The sequence below is a fragment of the Lontra canadensis genome, unplaced genomic scaffold (assembly GCF_010015895.1).
Source record: "Lontra canadensis isolate GAN:19392208 unplaced genomic scaffold, GSC_riverotter_1.0 scaffold14, whole genome shotgun sequence".
Classification (NCBI taxonomy): domain Eukaryota; kingdom Metazoa; phylum Chordata; class Mammalia; order Carnivora; family Mustelidae; genus Lontra; species Lontra canadensis.
This window is the reverse complement of record NW_022631008.1, coordinates 7,962,941-7,985,269: the sequence shown is the minus strand read 5'-3', so window position 1 is coordinate 7,985,269 and position 22,329 is coordinate 7,962,941. Positions and strand designations below refer to the sequence as shown.

At 49.1% G+C, this 22,329-nt stretch overlaps 1 protein-coding gene across 6 annotated transcripts in view; it reads left to right on the top strand.

Moving 5' to 3' along the window:
* Positions 1 to 22,329, top strand: part of BACH2 (BTB domain and CNC homolog 2) — a 352,486-nt gene extending 330,157 nt beyond the window's left edge. For all 6 annotated transcript variants that reach the window (XM_032858135.1, XM_032858138.1, XM_032858136.1 and 3 more), the window contains 3 exons: positions 3,599 to 5,191; positions 15,718 to 15,924; positions 20,135 to 22,329. In XM_032858135.1, coding sequence (XP_032714026.1) covers positions 3,599 to 5,191; positions 15,718 to 15,924; positions 20,135 to 20,614 — 2,280 coding nt within the window. In that variant the 3' untranslated portion in view covers positions 20,615 to 22,329. The remainder of the gene's footprint in view (positions 1 to 3,598; positions 5,192 to 15,717; positions 15,925 to 20,134) is intronic.

Here is a 22,329-nt window from a genome sequence, read left to right as displayed (position 1 = left end):
GAGTACAGTGAGTGAGTTTAAATGATTCCTAAAAATGGAAAGTCAGTGCAAGCTACCAAGATGAATCCTAAAACCAGTATTTAGAAAGCATCTACCTGATTTGACATTTCCTGCAGGTGTGATGGGCACTTGCTTTCTGTTTTGTGTATTTGGAGTTAACACAGCTGGCCTAAAGCGTACCAGAGATGGGTTCCTCGGAGGGGGACACAGAGTGGTTCAGAAGGCACCCATTAGATCAGAGCAGCTCTTGACCCACAGTGAACACAGAGCAATTTCACTGCACTCCAGGTCCTGTTTATGAGGGCTTAAGGGGTCCCCACAGACCTCAGCAGTCACCTTCTCTCCTGAACTGGGAGGGATTTCTCAGCTGACAACTGATCATATAATCTTGTGATAGTTTTCCCATTGTTCACTGATGTTGTTACTTGATAATTAACTTTCCATTGTTAAGGTGGTATCTACAAAGCTACATTGTAGGTTTCTTGGGCACAGGGCCTAGTCTTGTACTTATCCGTTCCTCATAGCACTTCGGTTGGAATCCCAGCTCTACGACCTTGAAAGAATTCCTTCACCTCCCTCCTTCTGTTTCCTTGTCTCCAAAACAGAGGCAGTCATGCCTTCTTGGCAGTGTGTTATGAGAACAAGCTAGCGTGGCACTGGGCACTGGGAGCACTTGGTAGATGGTAACTAGACAAAGCCTGGCACACAGAAGCTGAGCAAAATTTAACAGAACTGAATGTGACAAAGCAGGATTTAAACTCGTATGAGGAGAGAGCTAGTTACGGACTCTTGAAATTTCATGTTGAGGACACCACTGCCTCTGACCTTGAACTTGAATGAGAGTTTACAATCCTGGTTTTAATCATGACTCTTTTATGACCACAGGATGATCCTTTCAAGCTTATCATGTCTCCTTGGCCCAAAAGGACTAGTGATGTGATCTGGGATGTGGAGACCGTGCTCATTGGCACCGTCAGTCCCACTCACACTTACGTACCCACTTGTCCCTGCTTGGAGAGGCCTCTTCTCCACCTCCTTGTAGCCATGTGTCAGTGGCAATGCCCATGACTAATCTAATCATCCCCAGGGGTGTTCCTGGTTTCTCTAGGAATTTTCTTTAAAAGCAGCCATAGTGGGGAACAGTGGCAGGACTTACTAAGACCAATGGCATCGAAATAAAAACAGAATGCCCATAAGGGAGGACTGTTTAAAAAAATGTAAATAACATTGAGGTGAGTTTCCCCCACTTCCCATATACTGAGCACACGTACGCAAACTTGAGATGTGTGCTTCCATTCAGCAAAAGGCAAATTGCCTGGGAGCGGAGCAGAAAATGCTTCCTTACGGAGGGGTCAGCTGTGCCTTGATTAGGCCATTCTTCTCTTTGTGGCGAAGTCACATTACAGCAAAGAAATGGATCATGTGACATTCCCATCGCTTCCTTTGGTTACTTGTAAATGGGTACTTCCTCGCTTTGCACTTCCTCGGAAAGGTTCCTGGGGGGAGAGTACATAAAACAGATATAGTAGATAGTGCATTTGCTGAATCTATTACCATGTCAGCTTAGTAGGACACAAAGGTAGGTCAGATGAGCTCCCTTTCAATAGTGGTACAAACAAGGGCTGTTCAATAGGACAAATAAGGACTGTCCCCTGCACTGACTGGTTGGTTGGTGTGGATTATTGGTTTACACAGTGACTTGCTCCAAAAGTCATTCGAGATGATAGTCACCAAACAGACCGTCTTGTTACTTTCAGAGCGCTGTAGCTGTATGTTAGGAGCACAAGTAGGCTTCCGACATCTCAGTACCACACAGGCTTTTGTCAGGTGTGTGCCGTGTTAGAGACCCTAATCAGATGCAGAGTTATAAAGAGAAATGAAGCTGTTCGTGATCTGAAGGAGCTTGCTGTCTAGCGGTAGAAACAGACCCAATTAAGTGTAATAAAAGTGAGACGGCAGTGATTGCCCTTGTGGAGCTATAATGTGAGTCTGGCGGTCATGTTTTTCTGTTGTGTTCTTTTTTTAACCCAATATCTTGGGACTTGTTATCTGACAGAGGTGGGGTTTTTTTTAATTTGGAATTTTATTTAAAGTCCTTCCAAAATACGAACCAATTAAAATCCCATTTGGTTATATATCCAGGAAATTTCCCTTACTGGAAAGAATGCCGCATATAAAAATTGGTGCCGCTCTGAACACTCCAGGGCATTTTCCTCACACTAGCCATGGGGCTGAGAGGCCGGTATTGTATGTTGTAAGAGGTTGGGAGACCGCTCTGGGATAAGGCAGTGTCCAAGTTGAATCACGGGCAAGGGATAGAAGTCCCTACAAGAGTTTTGGCTGTGTGTGCTGCCGTGAATTCAGTGTATGTGAAAGTCAGTTGCAGAACTGGCCAGCTCACCTTGCTCTACACCTATGCCTTTAGCAGATATTTTGTAATAATTGCTCTTAGAGCTTCCGGCAAGGACCCCATGGTGGCTGCTTTCATTCAGTTTCTACCCATACCATTCAAACCGCAGATCTGCCTTCCCTTTCGAAGGGGTCAGTGGTGTTTGCAAGAACCTAGAAGATGCATGTAGGTTTCCATATAGGGTGAGGAAGCCTGCCCTGAACCCCAGCAAGTTTAATCCACTTCCATCTGAGAGAACAGTTGGCCTTAGGCAATGCATCTCTAATTGTCTAAGTCACCCTCTGCGTGCATGGGGGTGTGTGCGGACACAAAGCCGTGCATAAATAGCACATTTTCAATCGATAAACTGTGAAGCGTGAGGAGCACATGACAGTAGTAGGCTGAGTCTCTGAAGATTTAGCAGGAAAGAAGGCAGCTGCATGGCAAAGCCATTGCTCATAATTAGGGAAGGAATAGCCTGTGTCCAGTGCCGCTCAGCTTCAACCATTTAAATGGCAGTCGGCCTGTTTAGTTCTGGAAACCCCGTTCTTTCTGGGCCAGCAGTTGATTTTGGGATTATTGTCTGGATTATTGTCCTCTCTGAGGTATCCCTGTAAGATCAGGTAGGATGTGAGGACTGAAAAGTCCCATCTGGAAACCATGATGAATGAGAAACACAGCAGTTGCTTCCATGTCACTCTTTAACTTGTTACGTGAAGGAAAACTGTTTTTCGACCCCTCTGGACTTTCAGGTTTTAACAGGCCACATTGCCAGTTTCGCAGTGGACAAGAAAAAAACAGAACGCTTTCTTCGGCTCGAGCGAGCCACAAGTGTCACGCCTCTCCTTACTAGAAGGGCCCTCCACGGGTGTGACTGGGAGGGAAATTAATAGGCTTCCCATCGTTACCATGTATTTTTGCCAGGATATTTCATTAGCGTCACCACTGAGCCGGTTGTCACCTTGTGGAGCCCCTGGACCCTGGTGATTTTCAATGCCGTGTGCGGGGCGATGGAGTGCGGAGGCACGCACGAGACAGGCCCTAATTATTGGAAGCGGAATCACTGCTGACCCAGTGCGAGATTAACTGCTCCCTTGCAGTCTTTATTCTGGGACATTAGCACTGTCTGGTTACCCTGCTTCAGTTGAGGGGTTCGGGACAATAGCCATGCTGATGGTAACGTCGGCAATTTCCCTGTTTGTTTTGCAGGTCACGGCCAGGGGCTTTGGGCCTCTGCTACAGTTTGCCTACACCGCCAAGCTATTACTCAGCAGAGAAAACATCCGCGAGGTCATCCGCTGTGCTGAGTTCCTGCGCATGCATAACCTGGAGGACTCCTGCTTCAGCTTCCTGCAGACGCAGCTCCTGAACAGTGAGGATGGCCTGTTCGTGTGCCGGAAGGACGCTGCGTGCCCGCGCCCGCACGAGGACCGCGAGAACTCCGCGGGAGAGGAGGAGGAGGAAGAGGAGGAGACGATGGACTCCGAGACCGCCAAGATGGCGTGCCCCCGGGACCAGATGCTTCCAGAGCCCATCAGCTTTGAGGCCGCCACCATCCCCGTAGCCGAGAAGGAGGAAGCGCTGCTGCCCGAGTCCGACGTGCCGGCCGACAGCAAGGAGAGCTCCGAGAAGGACGCGTTGACGCAGTACCCCAGATACAAGAAGTACCAGCTTGCATGTACCAAGAATGTCTATAACGCATCGTCACACAGTACCTCAGGTTTTGCAAGCACATTCAGTGAAGAGAACTCTAGCAACAGCCTCAAGCCGGGGCTTGCCGTGGGGCAGATTAAAAGTGAGCCGCCCAGTGAAGAGAACGAGGAAGAGAGCATCACGCTCTGCCTGTCCGGGGATGAGCCTGACAGCAAGGACAGAGCCGGGGACCTCGAAATGGACCGGAAAGAGCCCAGCCCCGCCCCCGGCCCCGCCCCCGCCGCCGGGGCCACCTGCCTGGAGAGATCCAGGAGCGTGTCCTCCCCCTCCTGTTTAAGGTCTCTGTTCAGCATAAAAAATAGTGTGGAGTTGTCTGGCTTGCCCAGTACCTCTCAGCAGCACTTTGCCAGGAGTTCGGCGTGCCCTTTTGACAAGGGGATCACTCAGGGTGACCTTAAAACTGACTATGCCCCTTTCCCGGGGAATTACGGACAGCCTCACCTGGGCCAGAAGGACGTGTCCAACTTCACCATGGGGTCGCCCCTCAAGGGGCCTGGGTTGGAGGCTCTCTGTAAACAGGAAGGAGAGCTGGACCGGAGAAGTGTGATCTTCTCCTCGAGCGCTTGTGACCAAGTGAGCACTGCGGTGCATTCGTATTCTGGGGTAAGCAGTTTGGACAAAGACCTCTCCGAGCCGGTGCCAAAGGGTCTGTGGGTGGGGGCTGGCCAGTCCCTCCCCAGCTCACAGGCCTACTCCCACGGTGGGCTGATGGCTGACCATTTGCCAGGAAGGATACGGCCCAACACTAGCTGCCCGGTGCCAATCAAAGTCTGCCCTCGCTCGCCCCCCTTGGAGACCAGGACCAGGACTTCCAGCTCATGCTCCTCCTATTCCTACGCAGAGGACGGGAGCGGGGGCTCGCCCTGCAGCCTCCCTCTCTGCGAGTTCTCCTCCTCGCCCTGTTCCCAGGGAGCCAGATTCCTAGCCACAGAACATCAGGAACCAGGCCTGATGGGAGATGGAATGTACAACCAAGTCCGACCCCAAATTAAATGTGAGCAGTCTTATGGAACCAACTCCAGCGACGAATCCGGATCGTTCTCGGAAGCAGACAGTGAGTCGTGTCCCGTGCAGGACAGGGGCCAGGAGGTAGGGAACCCGCATGAATTCAAGCATGTGATCCACTCTTGCGGTCCTTTATCTGGACTCTACCTGCTGCCCCACCACTCCCAGATTAAAGGTTCCAGGAATGGGAATGCTTTCCCATCCACAGAGGCAGGATGTTTCAGTCATTCCAAATTAGCTACTTTTGTCCTAGAAGGCACTTGAAGTTTGATCTAGGTTTCGGTACTCAACAAGCAGAGGCAAGCTGCTTACTAAAAAACATTCAGTCCAATGCATGAAGGGTGTGTTCGGGTACCTCAGCTCTCCCCCTTTCTCCTCCCTTTCTCCTTCTCCACCTGCTTTGAAAGGGTGCCATACTCATCACCCTCCAGGGTGAAAGAAAACGGAGAATCACTTTCAACATTGATTGATTGACACTAGACAGACCCACAATAGCAGGTGCTGGTGCAGCACCCCTTAAGTTTACCTTGTCAGCAGGAGTCCCCGGGGCCATCCCTTGTCCATGGCAGTGCAGGCGACAAACCGCTCCCCGTCCATCACGATCCCAGGACCCTGCAGAAGCACCCTGGTCAGGCGTACCTAACTGTGCAGTGGATCGTTTCCCGAGCTCCCCACTAATGATGAGAGGAGGAGTGGGGGTGAGTAGCTGTTTCTGCTCACCCTGAAAGCAAAGTACCTTCTCGCGCTCTATAGATAAAAATTCCCAAAGGCTCCATCCCCCGTACCAATGCCGGGAGACGGAGCGGGAACCCACCAGCCACATTATGAGCAACACTCCCATGGCTGAGAGAAAGAATAGACGCCCCCTCTGCTTCTCTTTCCCCGCTGTAGCATGAAAGACCCCTGCAAAGATCTAAGGGAGTCTTGGGTCATGATCTGGCGCTGTCTGGCTGATTGACAAGGAGCCAACCTGAGACTGCCACCTGGGTCTCAGGCCCGCCTCGGGAGCAGCGGGAGCAGACCCGGGGAGAGGCCCCTGCTCAGAGCTGCTTGCCTGAAAAACCGCAGGAGGAGAGGAAGCCTGGCCCTCACCAGGCCAGCGCCCTCTGTCCGCTTCCACGCTCCCAGGACCTCGGCCCCTAGTAAAGCGGGGATGGTAACCCAACCAGACAGCAGAAATGCCGCTCGGGGTTAGGTGCCTTTTCACAGAGCCACGTGCGGGGGATTCAGCCTCTGTGAGATTGGCAAGAAGCACATGAGGTTTTAGTTAGGGCATGTTTTGAAAGTAGATCCCACAGCTCCCCGTGCCAACTGCAGAGATGCCCCGTGGTCATTTCCTGGTGTTGCTGGCGAGCCGCTCTGGCTGGTCTGTGACTGCCTGGGGGAAAATGGAGGAGGACAGAAACGTACTGGAAGGATTTCATGTAGCTCAAAGAAATTATAAAGGAAATTTGCATGGGAACTCTTCCTGTCTGAGTACATCCTGTCCCCTCGGGTTTGGGTTGTGCCTAGTGCCCCAGGCAAGTGGCATCTGTGCCCCCCCTGAGCTGAGAGGACTGAGTTTTTGTGAAAACAGTGAAACCTTGTGCTCTCTCTTCCCTCACTCGTTTCTCTTCCTCTCATCATAACTTAGGTGAGGTTTTCTTTTTTTTATTCCTCCTGACATTGTTCCTAAGCTCCCCTGATGCAGAAACCTAGTCCCTGGGTCAAGTTCATCAGCGTAATGATTTATCTTGCCGAGGAGTGGTGTCTGGAGAAAAGGACAAATGTCTTTGTCTTTGTCTCTACCCGAAGAGGAGCCTCCCACCATTAAGCTGAAGGGGTTGTGTTGTCATGACATTTGCATATGTTCGAGGAACTGTCAGTTTCTGATCATCTCCTTTTATCTCTCTCATATCCCAAAAGAGAGTTTAAAGTCACTTCTTCAAATGAAATGCCACCAACAAAAGCATGTGTGTTTTTCCTGGGTGTTTGGGCAACATCACTCGTCTACCTTTAGAACGTCTCAATTCTAAACGAACCAGTCAAAAGGAAACTTCATTCAACCTATAAAAAATTTCATGAAAAATACCAGTGCTTTAAAAATATTTTTACTTTGGGACGCCTGGGTGGCTCAGTTGGTTAAGCCGCTGCCTTCGGCTCAGGTCATGATCCTGGGGTCCTGGGATCGAGTCCCGCATCGGGCTCCTTGCTCGGCAGGGAGCCTGCTTCCTCCTCTCTCTCTGCCTGCCTCTCTGCCTGCTTGTGTGTACTCTCTCTCTCTGACAAATAAATAAAATCTTTAAAAAATATATATATATATTTTTACTTTAACTTTAAAAAAAAAAATGCTCTTTGCATTTCTAAACACTGAAAGCAGGGACCTTTACCAGAGCTCTATACTGTTTCAAGAATCACATTTAGCCCCCCGCGGAAGGGCATTTTGAACAGGGTTGGTAGAATAAAGGTAAACTTCTTCCCAGTTTGACATTTTAGTTTTCCTAGAGTAGAGATTAGGTCTCAGAGACCCAGCATGACTGTTCCTCTTTGGGTTAGTAATTTTCTTCCAGGAGTTTCTTTGACCCCAGTGGAAGTATGGTCCCCAGTAATAACACTGAAGGCAAATCCTTTATTCACAAGGTGAACTGTCCCTTGTTTTCCTGAACTGATCCGGAAGAGGCCAGCCTCTGTTGGTCTGAGTCCTGCCCTGATCTGCTCTTCGGAGAAGGCCGGGTGACTCCCCTTCTGCATGAAGCCCAGGGAGACACTGGAGTCAGAAACCAGAGTTCTCCCCTCCGACCAGGCACCTGTCCAGTGCTCCGGACAGACAGGCTGGGCTCCTTCCCAGCCTCTCTTCCTCCACCTCAGTCAGGAGCCAAAATGTTAGCTCAAAAGAAAATATCAGCATTCCTAACAGCCGGTAAAGTGTTCTTGTTACACCATCTCATCGATTCTGACTTCTCTCATCCTTTTTCACAGTCCCCTCGCTTTGAAGAGAGCTTCAATGAGCACAATATTATTCTTCCTCAACAATCACCTCTTTAAAATTACTTTCTTCTTTGAAATAATCAAACACCGCTTACGCAGCCCCTAAGAGACCAAATTTAACAGGCTCTCTCTGTGCCTGCAACAACACACAAACACATATTTGCACCTCTGGGGGTTTGAGTTTTAGTTTAGTGGCATTTACTGTTGAACTAGCTTCCTTCACAGAGCTGTTCTGCTGTGTGCATGCCTCTAAGTCCGTCACATCAGGTTAAATCATACTTCTTTAATATCCGCAGGCCCCACACAGCACAGCTGATAGCTAACCATAGCTATCCTAGCTACCGTCTATCAAGTGACAGTCCAGGTGTTTCCAGTTTTTTTCCCTTCTTATAAAAATTGCCGCAATAAACATTTTTGTGAACATACTCAGTAGTGGTGCTTTTATTTTTGTGGGTTAGAATTCCCTAAGTGGGTTAAAGGTGATGCTGATCTGTGAAATACTGCCTACTTCCCCAAAAGGTTGTATCCTTCAGCAATTTATGGATGTCCGTTCCCCCCTGTTCTTGCCAGCACTGGCTGTTACCAGTCCTTTTAAATTTTGCCCATCTGCTGGGTAAAAGATAACAACTGACGAGGTTGTCGTCTTTTCTCGTGTGTATGTGTCACTTATATCTCCCTTTCTCTGACTTGCCACTTTACATCTTTGCCCATTTTTCTCTTGTGGTGTTCATCTTTAAATCACTTTGTAGGATCCTTAGTCCCTAATACAGGAATATTAACCTTTTCTTAGAAATGTTTCCCGTATTTTCTCCTACTATGTCTTTTTATTTATGACATTTTTTTCCCCATACTGAAATGTTTAAGTTTCATGCACTCAAGTTATCCATCTTTTCCTAAATGACTTTTGGGTTTGCTATATTACTTAAAAAATCAGTTTGGGAATTTTTGTCTTACTTCCAATGGTGAAAAATATGAATAGGTCATACTAAGGAGAAAAAGTAACAAAACAGTATGTATAACAAGGTTCTAATTTGCTTTGTAAATATACATATGACTAAAAAGGCAGTATAGAGAGTTAGATAAAAATAGGAGGCAACGTTGGGGAGGAATATAAGGAAAGTTTCATTCTGTGTACCTCTGTAATGTCTGAATTTTATGTATGTATATCTCACACAGGGTCATGATTTTAATTGAGATACAATTCACACACCATAAAATTTACCTGTTAAAAGTGAATTATTCAGGGATTTTTCAATGATTTACAAAGGTGTGAACCATCTCCACTCTAATTCCAGGACATTTTAATCACCCCAAGAAGAAACACCATCCCCATTCCCAGGTGCTCCTCACTGTCCTTCCCAAACCCCAGGCAAACACTGATCTACCTTCTATCTCTAAAGACTTGCCTCTTCTGAACATTTCATAACAATGGGATCTTAGGCTGCGTGGCCTCTTGCGTCTGGCTTCTTTTCACCGGGCATAATGTTTCGAGGTTCATCCTTGCCACTGATGTACCAGCGGGTCCACCATATATCGGTGAATTGTTCTTTTTTATCGCGGAATAATCGTCTACCCTGCGGACATAGGGCACTTTGTTGATCCGTTCATCGGCTGAAGGGCATTTGTATGGTTTCCTCTTTTTGACTCTTATCATTGGTGTGTAAGTGTTTTGTAGACACAGTTTTTCGGTTCTCTTCATTACATATGTAACAGTAGAATCGCTAACTCATGTGATAACAATATGTTTAACCTTTTGAGAAACTACCAGACTATCTTGCAAGGTAATGGCCCCATTTGACATTCCCACCAGCAGTGCATAAGGGCTCCCATTTTGTTTTGTTTTGTTTTTGAGATTTTATTTATTTGACAGAGAGAGAGAGAGCATGAGTGGGGGAAGGGGCAGAGGGAGACGCAGACTCCCAGCTGAGCAGGGAACCTGATGCAGAACTTGATCCCAGGACCCTGGGACCATTACCGGAGCCAAATGCAGCCGATTAACAGACTGAGACACCCAGGCGCCCCCCAGGTGTTCCCGTTTCTCCATGCCCTCGCCAGCACTTGTCACTGTCCAGCTTTTTATTTTCGCCATCCTAGTGCTTGTGAAATGGTACCTCATTTTGGTGTACAGATTCATTTTTACAATGTGAAAATTATAGACAAGTCACAAGTATTTCCCAAGAAGTAACCTTCTTTGTGGGATGGTTTTATACCACAAGCATTTCTAATTAATTGTAGGTTTTAGTAAGGAAGCGCTAGAAAGACAATTTGCATGGCCAAAAGGATCGATGAGTTGGACCTGCTCTATTAACACATTCCATGTCAGGAGGGATAAAGCATTCACGAGGGAGGATGTGTGTCTGTTTGTGTTGATGCGTGTGTGTGGAAGCTAGGAGAAATAATGTCTGACATGTAATAAAATGGAAGAGCCGTGTCTGACTCTCACTCTTCCACCCACATGCCATCTTCCAGACATATGTTGTATGTAAAATTTTTATAGTCATTTTTTGTGGTTCATTGAATCAGGCATCTTTCTTCAAATGCCTCTGATTGGTCCGCTTAATAAAAAGAAAACTTCGCGAGGCAGCGTAGACGTCGGCCGCATTTCTAATTAGAACGACGCTCTTGTGTGGTCTAGAAAGATGTTCCCAGCATCTGGAATTCCAATGCGTACTGTCTGTCTGGAAGGAGACACCATGTGACAAAGAAAGATAGGGCTAATCAGCAGAATTAATAATACCTCATATCTAACAGGCAGTTCAGACCTTTCAAAGCACTTTCTCCATCTGTTACCCAATTTTATTCTTCGGAGCCATCCTGTAAGCTAAGTAGGGTATCTGTTATCGTCCTCCCTCACGGCTCCTCAAAGAACTTCGGGACAGAGAGAATGAAAGACCGGCCTGAGGTCACCCAGCTAATTAATAGCAGTACGACTAAATCCCAGGTGTCCTGCGTTGTAAAGCGGACCGTGAGAATAGAGGGTAGAAGGACAATTTTGCAGGAAACGTTTCTTAGTGGAGATGGGTGATTCTGTCTCGGGCATCCGTCTAGCACGGACCTGGCAGTCCGCCTGCCCACAGCACGGAATCGGCAGCCCAGTGGGGTCTTGCTCCCTCCTGCGAGGGGGGACAGAGCTCCCAGGGTCTTGTAAGAACACAGGTGTTAAGGGCATTGAGCCTCAGGGTACTGTTAGTATGATCCGACTCCCGCTGCTTCTATTCAACATCTGGTAATGAAACCAAGAAAGGAGGTAGGAAAGAAGATTCGAAAACCGGCTTCGGCTGGGATTTCTAGAGGAAATGCTTGTTTTCAGCTTTTCCTGCAACCTTTGCATCTCTGTCCTTCTCCAGTAGCTCCCGTTCAGCAAACCGGCAGCTCCAGGCAAGTGAAATGTGGTAAGGGGCATGGTGATGTGTGGTCTGCTTACAGCCCTGTACAAAAGCTGCAGAGGAAACAGAGTCTCCAGGGAGTCCCTGGGAGCAAGACCGCCATTGTCTGAGGGGGGGAGGGGTGGGAATTTTTTCTCCTCTTTCGTCTCCTATTTGAATTTTCTGCAAGAAGTTATATTTCTTATGTAATTTTTAATGGTATTTTTGTTAAACTGGAAGCAAAGGGTCATTCTGGCTGCAGAGCAGGGTGGTTGTTGGTAAGGAGAGAAGTGGAACAACGGATCTCTGTGGGGCGAGAGGAGGTGCTGGCTCCCCAGGCTCCCACAGCAACCCTGCCCAGGCCCTGGAGGAGTATTTCGATTTCACTTACCATCCAGATGTTACCACTTTCTCCCACCTTTTGCTGGCCCCTGGGGCCAGAGGTCCCTCAGCACCCTGCCGCAACCCCCCATTTCACCAGGTGCTCCTAAGCTGGAGCCCCCAGAAGGTCTTACCCCACTCTGGGCCCCATTTAGCAGTCTGGTCCTGGGACTGGGCAGGAAAGTCCTCTGTCCTGTTCTTCCAGTCCTGCTCCAGAGGGCCGAGGAGAGAGACTAGCAAATCAACAGTAGCCAACCATGCACAGGGCCCTGTTGGCGCCCTTGCCTTGCTGACTCAGTGGCTGTGCCTGACTTTCGGAGTCCCAGCTGAAAACCGAAGTGGGGGTAGGGGGCAGCACCCGTGAGAAATCAGTACCCTCAGCTGCACGGGCCCTTCCCCTGCTGTGCGGCGTGCTTAGCCTCAGATGCCTGATGGGCTGCGCTTGCTGTGGGTCTGGTAGCCGACAGCAGGTGCAGGCCAGCGTTCAGACAGGTGGTGGTGGGAGCCGGCAGGACGTTTCATCTTGTTAGGCTGAGTGTTTCGCACTGTTTCTGAGAGTCCAGTGAGTGACAATGAAACAACTGCTGAGAAGTAAAACCCAGGAAGAAGAAGTGCGTGGAGGGGCAGTAAATAAGATGGTAAGCCCTATAGGGCCTATTTGGGTTAGAAGAATTCTCCAGAAGAGCCTCCACCCTCTTGAAGTGTTTGAACCTTCGAAGGCTGAGGTGCATTCGCTGACTTTTGAGCCCCGTTTGGGGAGTCTTGGGGGCCTGCAAGTTTGAGAATGGACTATTCTCCCCGATCCATAAGGGGGTCTGTGGCTGCTCTTTATTTCCGGGGAAGATGTCCACTGGCTTGGAACTTACTACTCTGCAAATGAGAAAGAGCCATGGTCAAGTTCACCATTGTTCCATCCCAAGAACCCTTCTGGACTTCCTCTTGGTAGTCAGTGTAAGCTCTCCCTTGTGAATAGAGCCTATTAGAAAGAAAAAGAGTGGTCAGCCGTGCAGTTGCTTTCCCATGGAAGAAGATCTATAGCTGACTATTTTCTTTTCCTTTGACCTCTTTAAAAAGCAGCTGGAGTTGCAACAGCTCTACCAAAACTTTACACGGCCTTTGCTTCAAGGACTTTGAAACGAGCTTTGTTGACTTTTCCTTTTCCTGTCAACCTCTGTTCTGTTTCCCTGGTGTTTCATACTGTCTGGATGATTTTAAATACAGTAGCTCTCGGTCTAGAAGGCCTTTGGACTTTCCCTGTGGCCCGAACCGTAGGTACATATTCTTTGGGAAGAGAAGTAAACAGGATTTAGAGCAGAAGCAGCCTTGTTTTGTGGTCGGCGGAAGGAGAGCCTGCCCGAGGCCCCATGGTGCTGCAATCTCTGTGGGCAAAGAAGGCTTCTGCCTGGTGTGGAAACGTCCGTGTCCCAGCCAGGCTGATCTCCATGTGAGTCAGGCACTGTCCAGGATTGGAGTGTCTGTTTGTTATCCAAAGGGTAGAAAGGGAAATCAAACATTCTTCGGATCATTATAAGCCCTGTGCAAACACAGCCCATGGACAAAGCCTGCTGGCTTTCCCTGGCTGTCCGCCTTCAGCAGTGAGAGCAGGGCTGAGTGTGGAGGAATGTGTGCTGTGGCGAGTTTGCTTTCTTGGGCCAAAATTGTACAGGTGTCATGGGACACAATTCACGGGCGGAAGTTGAAAGTTGAATCAGAGCAGCCACTGGGAGCCCTCAGCAAATGTCATGTCCGGCAGGCTCAGAGCTATGAAGGAATCTGACAAAGCAATTGCATCCAGCCACAGAAAAGTCAAATGATCGTGCAGTGTGACTGCCTTTGTGCCTGGGGATTAACTAGTCATAAATGCTGGGATCTAGACCCAGCTTCCTGCATCTGATGCAATCAAAGCAAAAGCCTGAGCTCAGAATAGAGTATCTTCATCTGACTCCCTTGAGCAACGCAGACATAACACGGCAGCTGCTGAATATTAACGAGGGCTTGGTTTCTGCACCTGAAAATATTTTGACCAGTTAAACCCAGACCCTCCTGTTTTTCTGGTTTCCGGTTCACTGTGTCCCATTTGTTCTGTCTCCTAGAGCTGTGCTGTCCAGTGTAGCAGCCACATGTGGCTATCGAGCCCTAGAAATGTGCCTCGTTCTGAATTGTGCTAAGTGCAAAAACGCTTCCAGTTTTGCGAATGTAGTGCCAAAAAAGTAAACCATCCCAATAATGTTTATATTAATTACATGTTGAAATATTGTGGACCTATTGGACTCAACTAAATATACTATTAAAATGAATTTCAGTTGTTTCCTTTCACTCCCTTTAATGTGGCCGCTAGAAATGGGAAATCACAGCTCTTGTTTGCATTGGACAGCGCCCGGCGGGCACTCGAAGGAAGTGTAGGTTTATAGCGCCATCTGCTGGTCCGCCGAAAGCAGACGCTGATGTCAACAAGCGCTAAGTGAATGAGTCCCAGACATGGACACTTTGTTAGCCAAGCAACGCGCAAACTTCCTTTTCTGAAACAGGACCAGAACCGAACCCCGAAGTCCCTGCATCACCAACAAGAGTCTTGGAGAGGGCAGTGCTGAAGATCCAGGCCTGTGCACTTGACAGAATATAAGGAGGACACAGATCCATCCCTGCAGAGACGCATTTCCTCTCCTTGGATAATGCTTATTCGTCTTTGTCAAGAGTCTGGAAGTTGGAATCTTGCTGCTGACAGTATCTGCATCAGTTATCACTGCAGCGTAACAAATGACCCCCAGACTCCGTGGCTTAACTCGGTTAAGACCTTTCTGTGGGGCAGGAACTCAGGACTGGCCCATCTGAGCACAGCCGGCTTGGGATACCTCATGAGGCTGAAGTCAGGGGCTGGGCCTGCATCCATGGAGGTTTGACGGGGCCTGCAGAGTCCACGTCAGGGTGGTTTGAGCACTGACTGGCCAGCTAACGCTGGTTGTTGGCCTCAAGTCTCAGTTGTTCTCCACACGGGCCTGGGGCTGCTTGGGAGTCCTGTAGGCTGGCAGCTGCTTTCCTCCAGAGAGAGCAGCCTGAGAAGCCGAAGAGGAAGCTGCAGCCCCTTTTATGACCCAGCCTCAAGGCACATGCTGTGACTTCTACCGCATGGTGGTGATCCAGGGGCAGGAATGTGCATCCTGCCTCCGGAAAAGGAAATGTCAATATCACGTTGGAAAAGAAAATGTGAGATGGGATAGCCATTGTAGTTTTGGAAAACACAGTCTCCCCAAGTGTCCAATTTTGTATAGTCCTATGCAGTTCAGAAGCCTGCCCCATTCTGCAGATGAGGAGACTGAGGCCTGGAGAAGTAAGGTAACTAGCCTGAGGTCTGGTGGACGGACTAAAGCCCACATCCAACTCTTAGTCCACCCCGATGTAGACTTCCCGAGTTCTGCCACTGCATCTCGTTATGCCGTGTCACTGAAAATCACGCTGGTTTTTTCATCTTTCCAGCCTCTTCGAGGTGTGTTGTACTCTCCTCATTCAAGTGTTTCAGACAATTCCTTAGATGATGTCTGTCTGTAAATTGTTCTCTTGCTGAGTTGAGGATCTACAGGAGTGGGTTTCAACTAACTATATAGCCTTTCTTACAAAATTGTAACAGTGAAAAAGTCCACATTTTCCACTATCTCCCATGCTGTTTGCTCCAGAAATCCCAGGAGTGATAACCACATTATAATTTGTGTGTTCACATTCTGTTTGACTCTCTAAATATGACATCTGGTTTGTATCTAAGACAAGATTTAATCACCACTTGCTTTCAGTAGCTTCCATCCTACCTGGTCATCTTAAAAAGGAGGTTTTACTTTTTTTTTACACTGGAATTCAAACTAAAATCCAACCACCATAATCATATTCTGCTGTTCTTGGTTTCAGGTCAAACTTCCGTTTCCTGTAGATCAAATCACAGATCTTCCGAGGAACGATTTCCAGATGATGATTAAGATGCACAAGCTAACCTCAGAACAGTTAGAGTTCATTCACGACGTCCGGCGGCGCAGCAAGAACCGCATCGCAGCCCAGCGCTGCCGCAAGAGGAAACTGGACTGTATTCAGAATTTAGAATGTGAAATCCGCAAATTGGTGAGTTGACCTGAATGTTGCTGTCAGCAACCTGGAGGGAGCAGGACTTGTGCAAGGCTGCGGTGGTAAAGGCGAAAGACGTGCAGAGAAGGGTCACCATTCAGGGAGTTTTGAGTTTGAGACAAGTTTCTCCACAAAAGTAAGAGCCTTCTATCTGCAGTTACGCGTGCCAGCATTGTATACGTACCCTTCAGCCTCCCTGGGTACAGAGGGAGTTACTAGTAGCTAACATTTATTGCATACACGTGTGGACTGGGTGTTATTCTCAGATGTCTTTATAAATGATCGCCTTTAATCCCCACATCCACCCTGTGACTTAGGTTGTTTTCCCTCCATTTACAGAGGAGGAAGCGCGTGCAGAGAGATTTACCAGCTCCCCACTACATGGCAGAGCTTGAATGCAAACCCAGATCTTGTATGTTCACCACCGCTTTCTCCTGCCTCCCACAGGAGAACGTAGAATCCAGATAAGACACCTGAAGTCCCTCGCAGCCCCAGGGTCCTTGATTGCAATTCTGCCTCCAAGTGGCTCGCAACTCTTCCCTGGGCCTGAGAGTATTTTGTCTCAGGGAACAAGCCCCCATCTCCCAGTCTTCCCTCACTGGGACCTCAGTTCCCCCTTCCCCTTGGTGAGCAAGCTTAAGCTACAGGAAGTAAATCCAGGGCCCCTCGGGCTCCTGACTTAGCTTTGAAGGCAACCAGTGCAGTCTCATGCAGCTCGACCTTTCTGCTAGCCAAATACTGGAAACATCTTAGATGCTGGGTCCATTGTCAGGCTGAAGAAGAGAGAGGCCAGTGATGTGCTTATGATCTAAGCTCAGGTCCTCGGTCTATACATGGTGATGCTTTGCGTCATGGTAGGCCACCATCCTGATGAGACCCTAAGAGCAAGATAAAACATTTGAAAAATATGAGTAGGGGCACCTGGGTGGCTCGGTGGTTTAAGCCTGTCTTCGGCTCAGGTCATGATCTCAGGGTCCTCGGATCAGGCCCTGCATTGCATCAGCCTCTCTGCTCAGCAGGGATCCTGCTTCCCTCCCACCCCACCTCCACCCGCCGCCTGCCTCATTGCCTACTTGTGATCTCTGTCAAATAAATAAATCTTTAAAAAAGAAAAGAGAAGTATGAGTAAATATTACCTGTTTTCAAGGTAGTCTTGGACCTCAGGGTCTTTTTTCTTTTTAATTAACTCCCATGAAGCAGGGGAAACCTGCTCCTCACAGTGGCTCTGCTTGCCCGCAAAATAAAGCCCAAACTTCCCAGCAAGACATCTGTGCTTGCTTGTGTAAGTTAGTCAGTAATTACCTCCAGCATCACCTTCCGCTCCTGTCCTCCAACTTGACCCCGATATCCAGCACTTTGCACTTCCTGCCACCCGCTGTTTCTGCTTCTGTCTGTGCCTCTGCTGTCTCCCCTCTACTTTGGACAGTCTTCAAGCATTTTCTTTTCTGACTTCATCCTTCATCCTTTAAGAATCAAGTTACTGTCCCCTCTTGAGGAATCCCCTTTCCTGAGTCTCCGGTGAGGCTGAGCACCTACCCCGGGAGCCCCGATCTGACCTCTGGCTTCGTGGTTATCATAGCAGACTCGCCTCCTCTAAGTGTGTGTCTGTCTCCCCAAGCCCTTGGCCTAGATGGTAGATTCCTCACAACAAAGACAGTGACCGGATCATCTCTCAGTCTCACCAGTGCAGCACCAGGGGGCCTCTCCGGAAATGTCTTTTGCCTTGAAATGTATTTGAAATTGTGACTGGGTTGGGGGATTACAAATCCCTTCTGTCCAAATTTTCCTTTAATGTTGCTCTAACAGCAACAACAGTTTGCATGTAAGCGATGTAAGGAAGCAAGACATTGTGGCTGGTGAATGTGGGTCTTCTAAAGCGTGCTGGGCTTCTGTGGGGACCCAGCAAGGCTGAGCCTGCGGAGTACAAGCACCGGGGCCTTGAACACACGTCCGGGGTCATTCGGCCCTGTGCCCCTCTCCAGGAAATAGAACGATTCTTGTCACCCGTGTTTAAGGAATGCCTGACTTTATAATTAGAATTCTTTCAGTAAAACTTTGCAATATGGATAGTGAAGTCAAATAATAGTCTAAAGCACACACCAGGCAGATATCTAAAGCACTTTGCTGATACTGTTCAGCTAAAAAACGGAGAGGGCATCTCCTACATCTCCACCCCCCAGTTTTGGGAACCCCTTCGATAATAGTCCGTGTTTCCCCACTGACTGACAGACTCGTGTGCTCATCAGTGTCCAACTGTCTTTATTTAGAGCTTCACTCCTATAACCAGGGCCTGTGTTTATAACCACCTTTCCTGTGGAAAGCCAAAACACTGTCCCCACGGGAGTTCATTCTCCTCTCCCTAAGAGTGGCCCGGGACCCTTGGGACCTCAGTAGGGGGTCAGTGGCAGAATGGGGACTGAAATGACCCTCCTGGGCCTGGCTGGTGTGGCCTCCCAGTTGCAGGCCCCCAGGTTGCGCGGCCACAAACGGTAAGAGTTTTTTCACGAGGAGACCTCCCAGCTGCGCTTCGTTTCTTATCCACCGCCCTCTGGCCGCGGTGCGGTGCCCGCTTACCTGGTCCGGGTGCCGGGCTGGCGCTGGCAGGCGGGGACAGACCCGTCCGGTCGGCCCCGCGCGTCTCCAGCGCATGCACAGTCGCTGCCCACGCCCACGGTGCCTGCGACACAGCCACTCAGCTTTTGCAAACTTGCATAATGTATTTCTCTCAACTTGCGCTCGTACATCTGTTTATTTTTCATTTTTAAAACATGTTTTCTTGATAAATTTATAAATATTTTAGCAGGTGCCCTTTCCCCGTGTAAATCTCTGTCTCCGACACACACGCCCACGCTGCCTGCCAGATTGCGTTCGTGAGCAGCACGCGCAGCAACCGTGTCGGAGCCCCCACCTCCTGTGTCTGCTTCTCTCTCCTCCTTTCGCTCCCGCCCAGCTCCGTTCTCCCCTCCCCTCTGGGGGTGATGTCCGGTTGCCTCTTCTCTTTGCGTGCACCCTGTGCGCCTCCACATCTTCGCTCCCCGCGGAGAGAGTTGGGGTGACACCTCCACCAGCCTCCCCTCAGCAGCGAAACTCATCTCTGACGAGATGGTGGATTTTAGGGACATAAGAGCTTATGTGCGATTTTCTTGGAGGACGACATCTCGGAACCCCGGGCTCGTGGGCTAGGGCTCGTCTCCGCGCCTCTGTCGGCCCCTCGCGTGCGCAGGGAGAGCCCGAGCCCCAGACGCGCTGCGCAGCCCCCTGTCCCCGAGAGGACCCGCTGTGTTCCGTCTGTCTGTCCGCCGCAGAGGCCGGAAAGCCTGCTGAGGTTTGAGTGAACCATGGGAAATTGTCCACAGCTGCTCTTTGTTGTTGTGATTTGTGTTGATTTGTTTTCAATAGACTTCTTTTTAGAGAAGTTTTTGGTTCACAGCAAAATTGAATGTCCCTGCCCCCTGCCCCTACACACTCACCTCCTCCCCCGTTATCGACACCTCCCACCTGACTGGGGGGAGCCTGAATCCTCACAGGGTAATCACCCGAGTCCAAAATTTGTGTCAGGGCTCACTCTTGGTGTGGTATGATGTGCGGATTTGGACAATGCATCCACAGCGACTGTACAATGAGTAATTTCACTCCCCTAAACGTGCTCTGTGCTCCACCTGTCCATCCCTCTCCCCCACCTCCATCCCTGGCAACCACCGGTCTTCCCCCTGCCCCCACCCCATTGCCTTTTCCCAAAATGTCATAAACTTGGAATCGGTCAATTTCTGACTTTCAAAAATGGCAGCCTAATACACTGGGGGAGATTTCTCAACGACAAAGTTTGGGACTTTGTTTTTTTTTTGTAGTTGCTCTACAAACCCTCAATTCCAGGAAACCAGAGCCTGGAGGCCCCGCAGTCCTCTGGTTGGTGGGAATGTTGCTGGTCGCTCGCCAGACCCCAGAGAGGGATGGAGAGCTGTCCCGGGGGAGGCGTCAAGTGCATGGCACACCTGGATAGGCTACTCAGATAGGAAACTCGTGTCCAGGCTCCTTGAATACACGTCTTGTAGGTTCCTAGATCCCAGCCTCGTCCGTCATTCACGAGTGACCTTGTCATACCAAATGCAGGAATGGAAGCTGGAAATCCCCCAGAAACCAGGGCTTCTGTCTTCCCGTTCAGGTTTCATGGGGCCTTTTTTTTTTTTTTTCTTCCTCTGTTGTCCAGGTGTGTGAGAAAGAGAAGCTGTTGTCAGAGAGGAACCAACTGAAAGCCTGCATGGGGGAGCTGCTGGACAACTTCTCCTGCCTTTCCCAAGAAGTCTGCCGCGACATCCAGAGCCCTGAGCAGATCCAGGCCCTGCACCGGTACTGCCCCGTCCTCAGACCCATGGGCCTCCCTACATCCTCCAGTATTAACCCCGCACCCCTGGGCGTCGAGCAGAACCTGGCCGCCTCGCAGTGCGCGGTGGGGGAAGGTGCGCCCTGCTGCTTGGAGCCGGCGGCCGCTCCTCCCGGGCCTCCCTGGGCCCCCGGCGGCGCCCCGGAGAACTGTACTTCCAGGAGGCCCGAGGGTGCTGAGCCAGGAACCTTCTCAGAGAGGGCGCCTGCTCTGGAATCCAGGAGCCAGACGGTGACCGTGGACTTCTGCCAGGAGATGACTGATAAGTGTACGACCGATGAGCAGCCCAGGAAAGAGTACACCTAGTGACCCGGCCCACCTCCCAGCCTTCCCACCTCGCCCACCTGGGTGTTCTACGGTCAGCCTGCGGTGCTCTTCATCTGTTGTCTGGAAGAACCAAGAAGGAATTTGGTGCACACTACAGCGTTCTTAGCAGCAATACTGTTTCTAAGTATTCCCTCCTCTCTTCACGCGGGAGTGATACACAGTTCCCTTCACAATGGTGCTACCCCTTGCCCAGGCAAGGAAAGACGGCGGTGGTGACACTGCCTGTCTGTGGGTTAATTTCAGTCTCAACAGGGATAGACTATAACACCTCTAGGACCCAACCACGGATTTTTTTTCTCAGTGGCCCATGTCACAAACCCTATCTCAGGAATTTCTTCTGAATGTTCAATTTTTTTCATTGAAGACAGCTTCTATACACATCAAAGTTTTATAGCTAGACTGTACATATTATATATAATATATATATAAAATATATATATATATCCATATGCAAAAGTCCTGCATGCCTCAGTTTTCTCATCCTAAAACTGGAAACTTCATTTCTCATTTATCAACAGGTTCCAACATTCCTCTTCTTTTGTCTCCAGTGCTAGAACTAGTTTGGTAACTGTTAACATGGTCATTTTTCTTGCTTCACAGTTCAATTTCAATTTGTACTTATTTATGGAACAGAATTCAATGTTGGAAGCTTTTTTTTTTTTTCCAAGGTTTTATTTCCGACCCTTTTTCTGTTGTTTGGTTTGCTTTGGGCACCGTCGGCCGGTGTCATCTGAGTGTCGTGGTTTGTTTTGTTGTTGTTTTTTTTTTCTTGCAGATACTGTACAGTCATGGTCAACTTCGCCACTTGCACTGAGTTTTGGGTCAAACCTATTTTCTTAAATGAAGTTGTTATTACTTCAGTATAACTCAAGTATACTGTATATTCTTTGCTTTTAGTTGAAAAGTAAGACATTTTAGCTAATTAAAAAGCACTCAGGTGATAATTATGTAGGAAAAATAATCTTGCCAAATAATGAATTCATCCTAGGATGTGTAGACAATAATCTGCTTGAATATTTTTATATTTCACCTCCTCCCCACCTTTCCCGGAAGCAAAGTTTAGATGCAGAGAGTTCAGAGTTGATGCTGAATGTTCAGACTCCTAAGTGGGGAGAGAGTTTGGACGTCCACTTGAAAGTGCATCCAAACAGCAGGAACCCATGATTTTGTACCAGAACTCAGCAGGCATTGGCTCCTAAAAATCAACTTAGAACTATTTTCTCACCCAGCGGGCGAGTCCCATTCATTTCAACCCATCCTTGGGCCTCTGCCTGCTCTTGGAAGGGCAGCGCAGGAGGAACTTCTTGGAAGGATTTGGCTGATCAGCCACCCCACTCCCGCCGCACCCCCCTTCCCCTGCCCAGCCCCCTTGCCCAGCTGGGTTCCCAGGACCTCTCCCTTGAGTGGGTTTGAATCACAGCAGCTGGTGTTCTGCGTGGAAGCAGCGTCCTGGGTTAATGCAGCTCACCCAGACTAGGAGAGAGTGGGGGCACATGTGAGCCTGGGCTCTGTCCCTGACACAAGTGAAAGCATTTCTTTCTCCCTCCCTTCTCCACATGCTTTGAGTTGAATTCTGGGGTTTTTCTGCTCGTCTCTTGTCTGAAGGCAGATTTCATTCTGAGGCTTTGGACACGATATGGCGAAGGAGCCCTCCCTGCCCTGCCCCTTCCCCCACCACACACACACACACACAC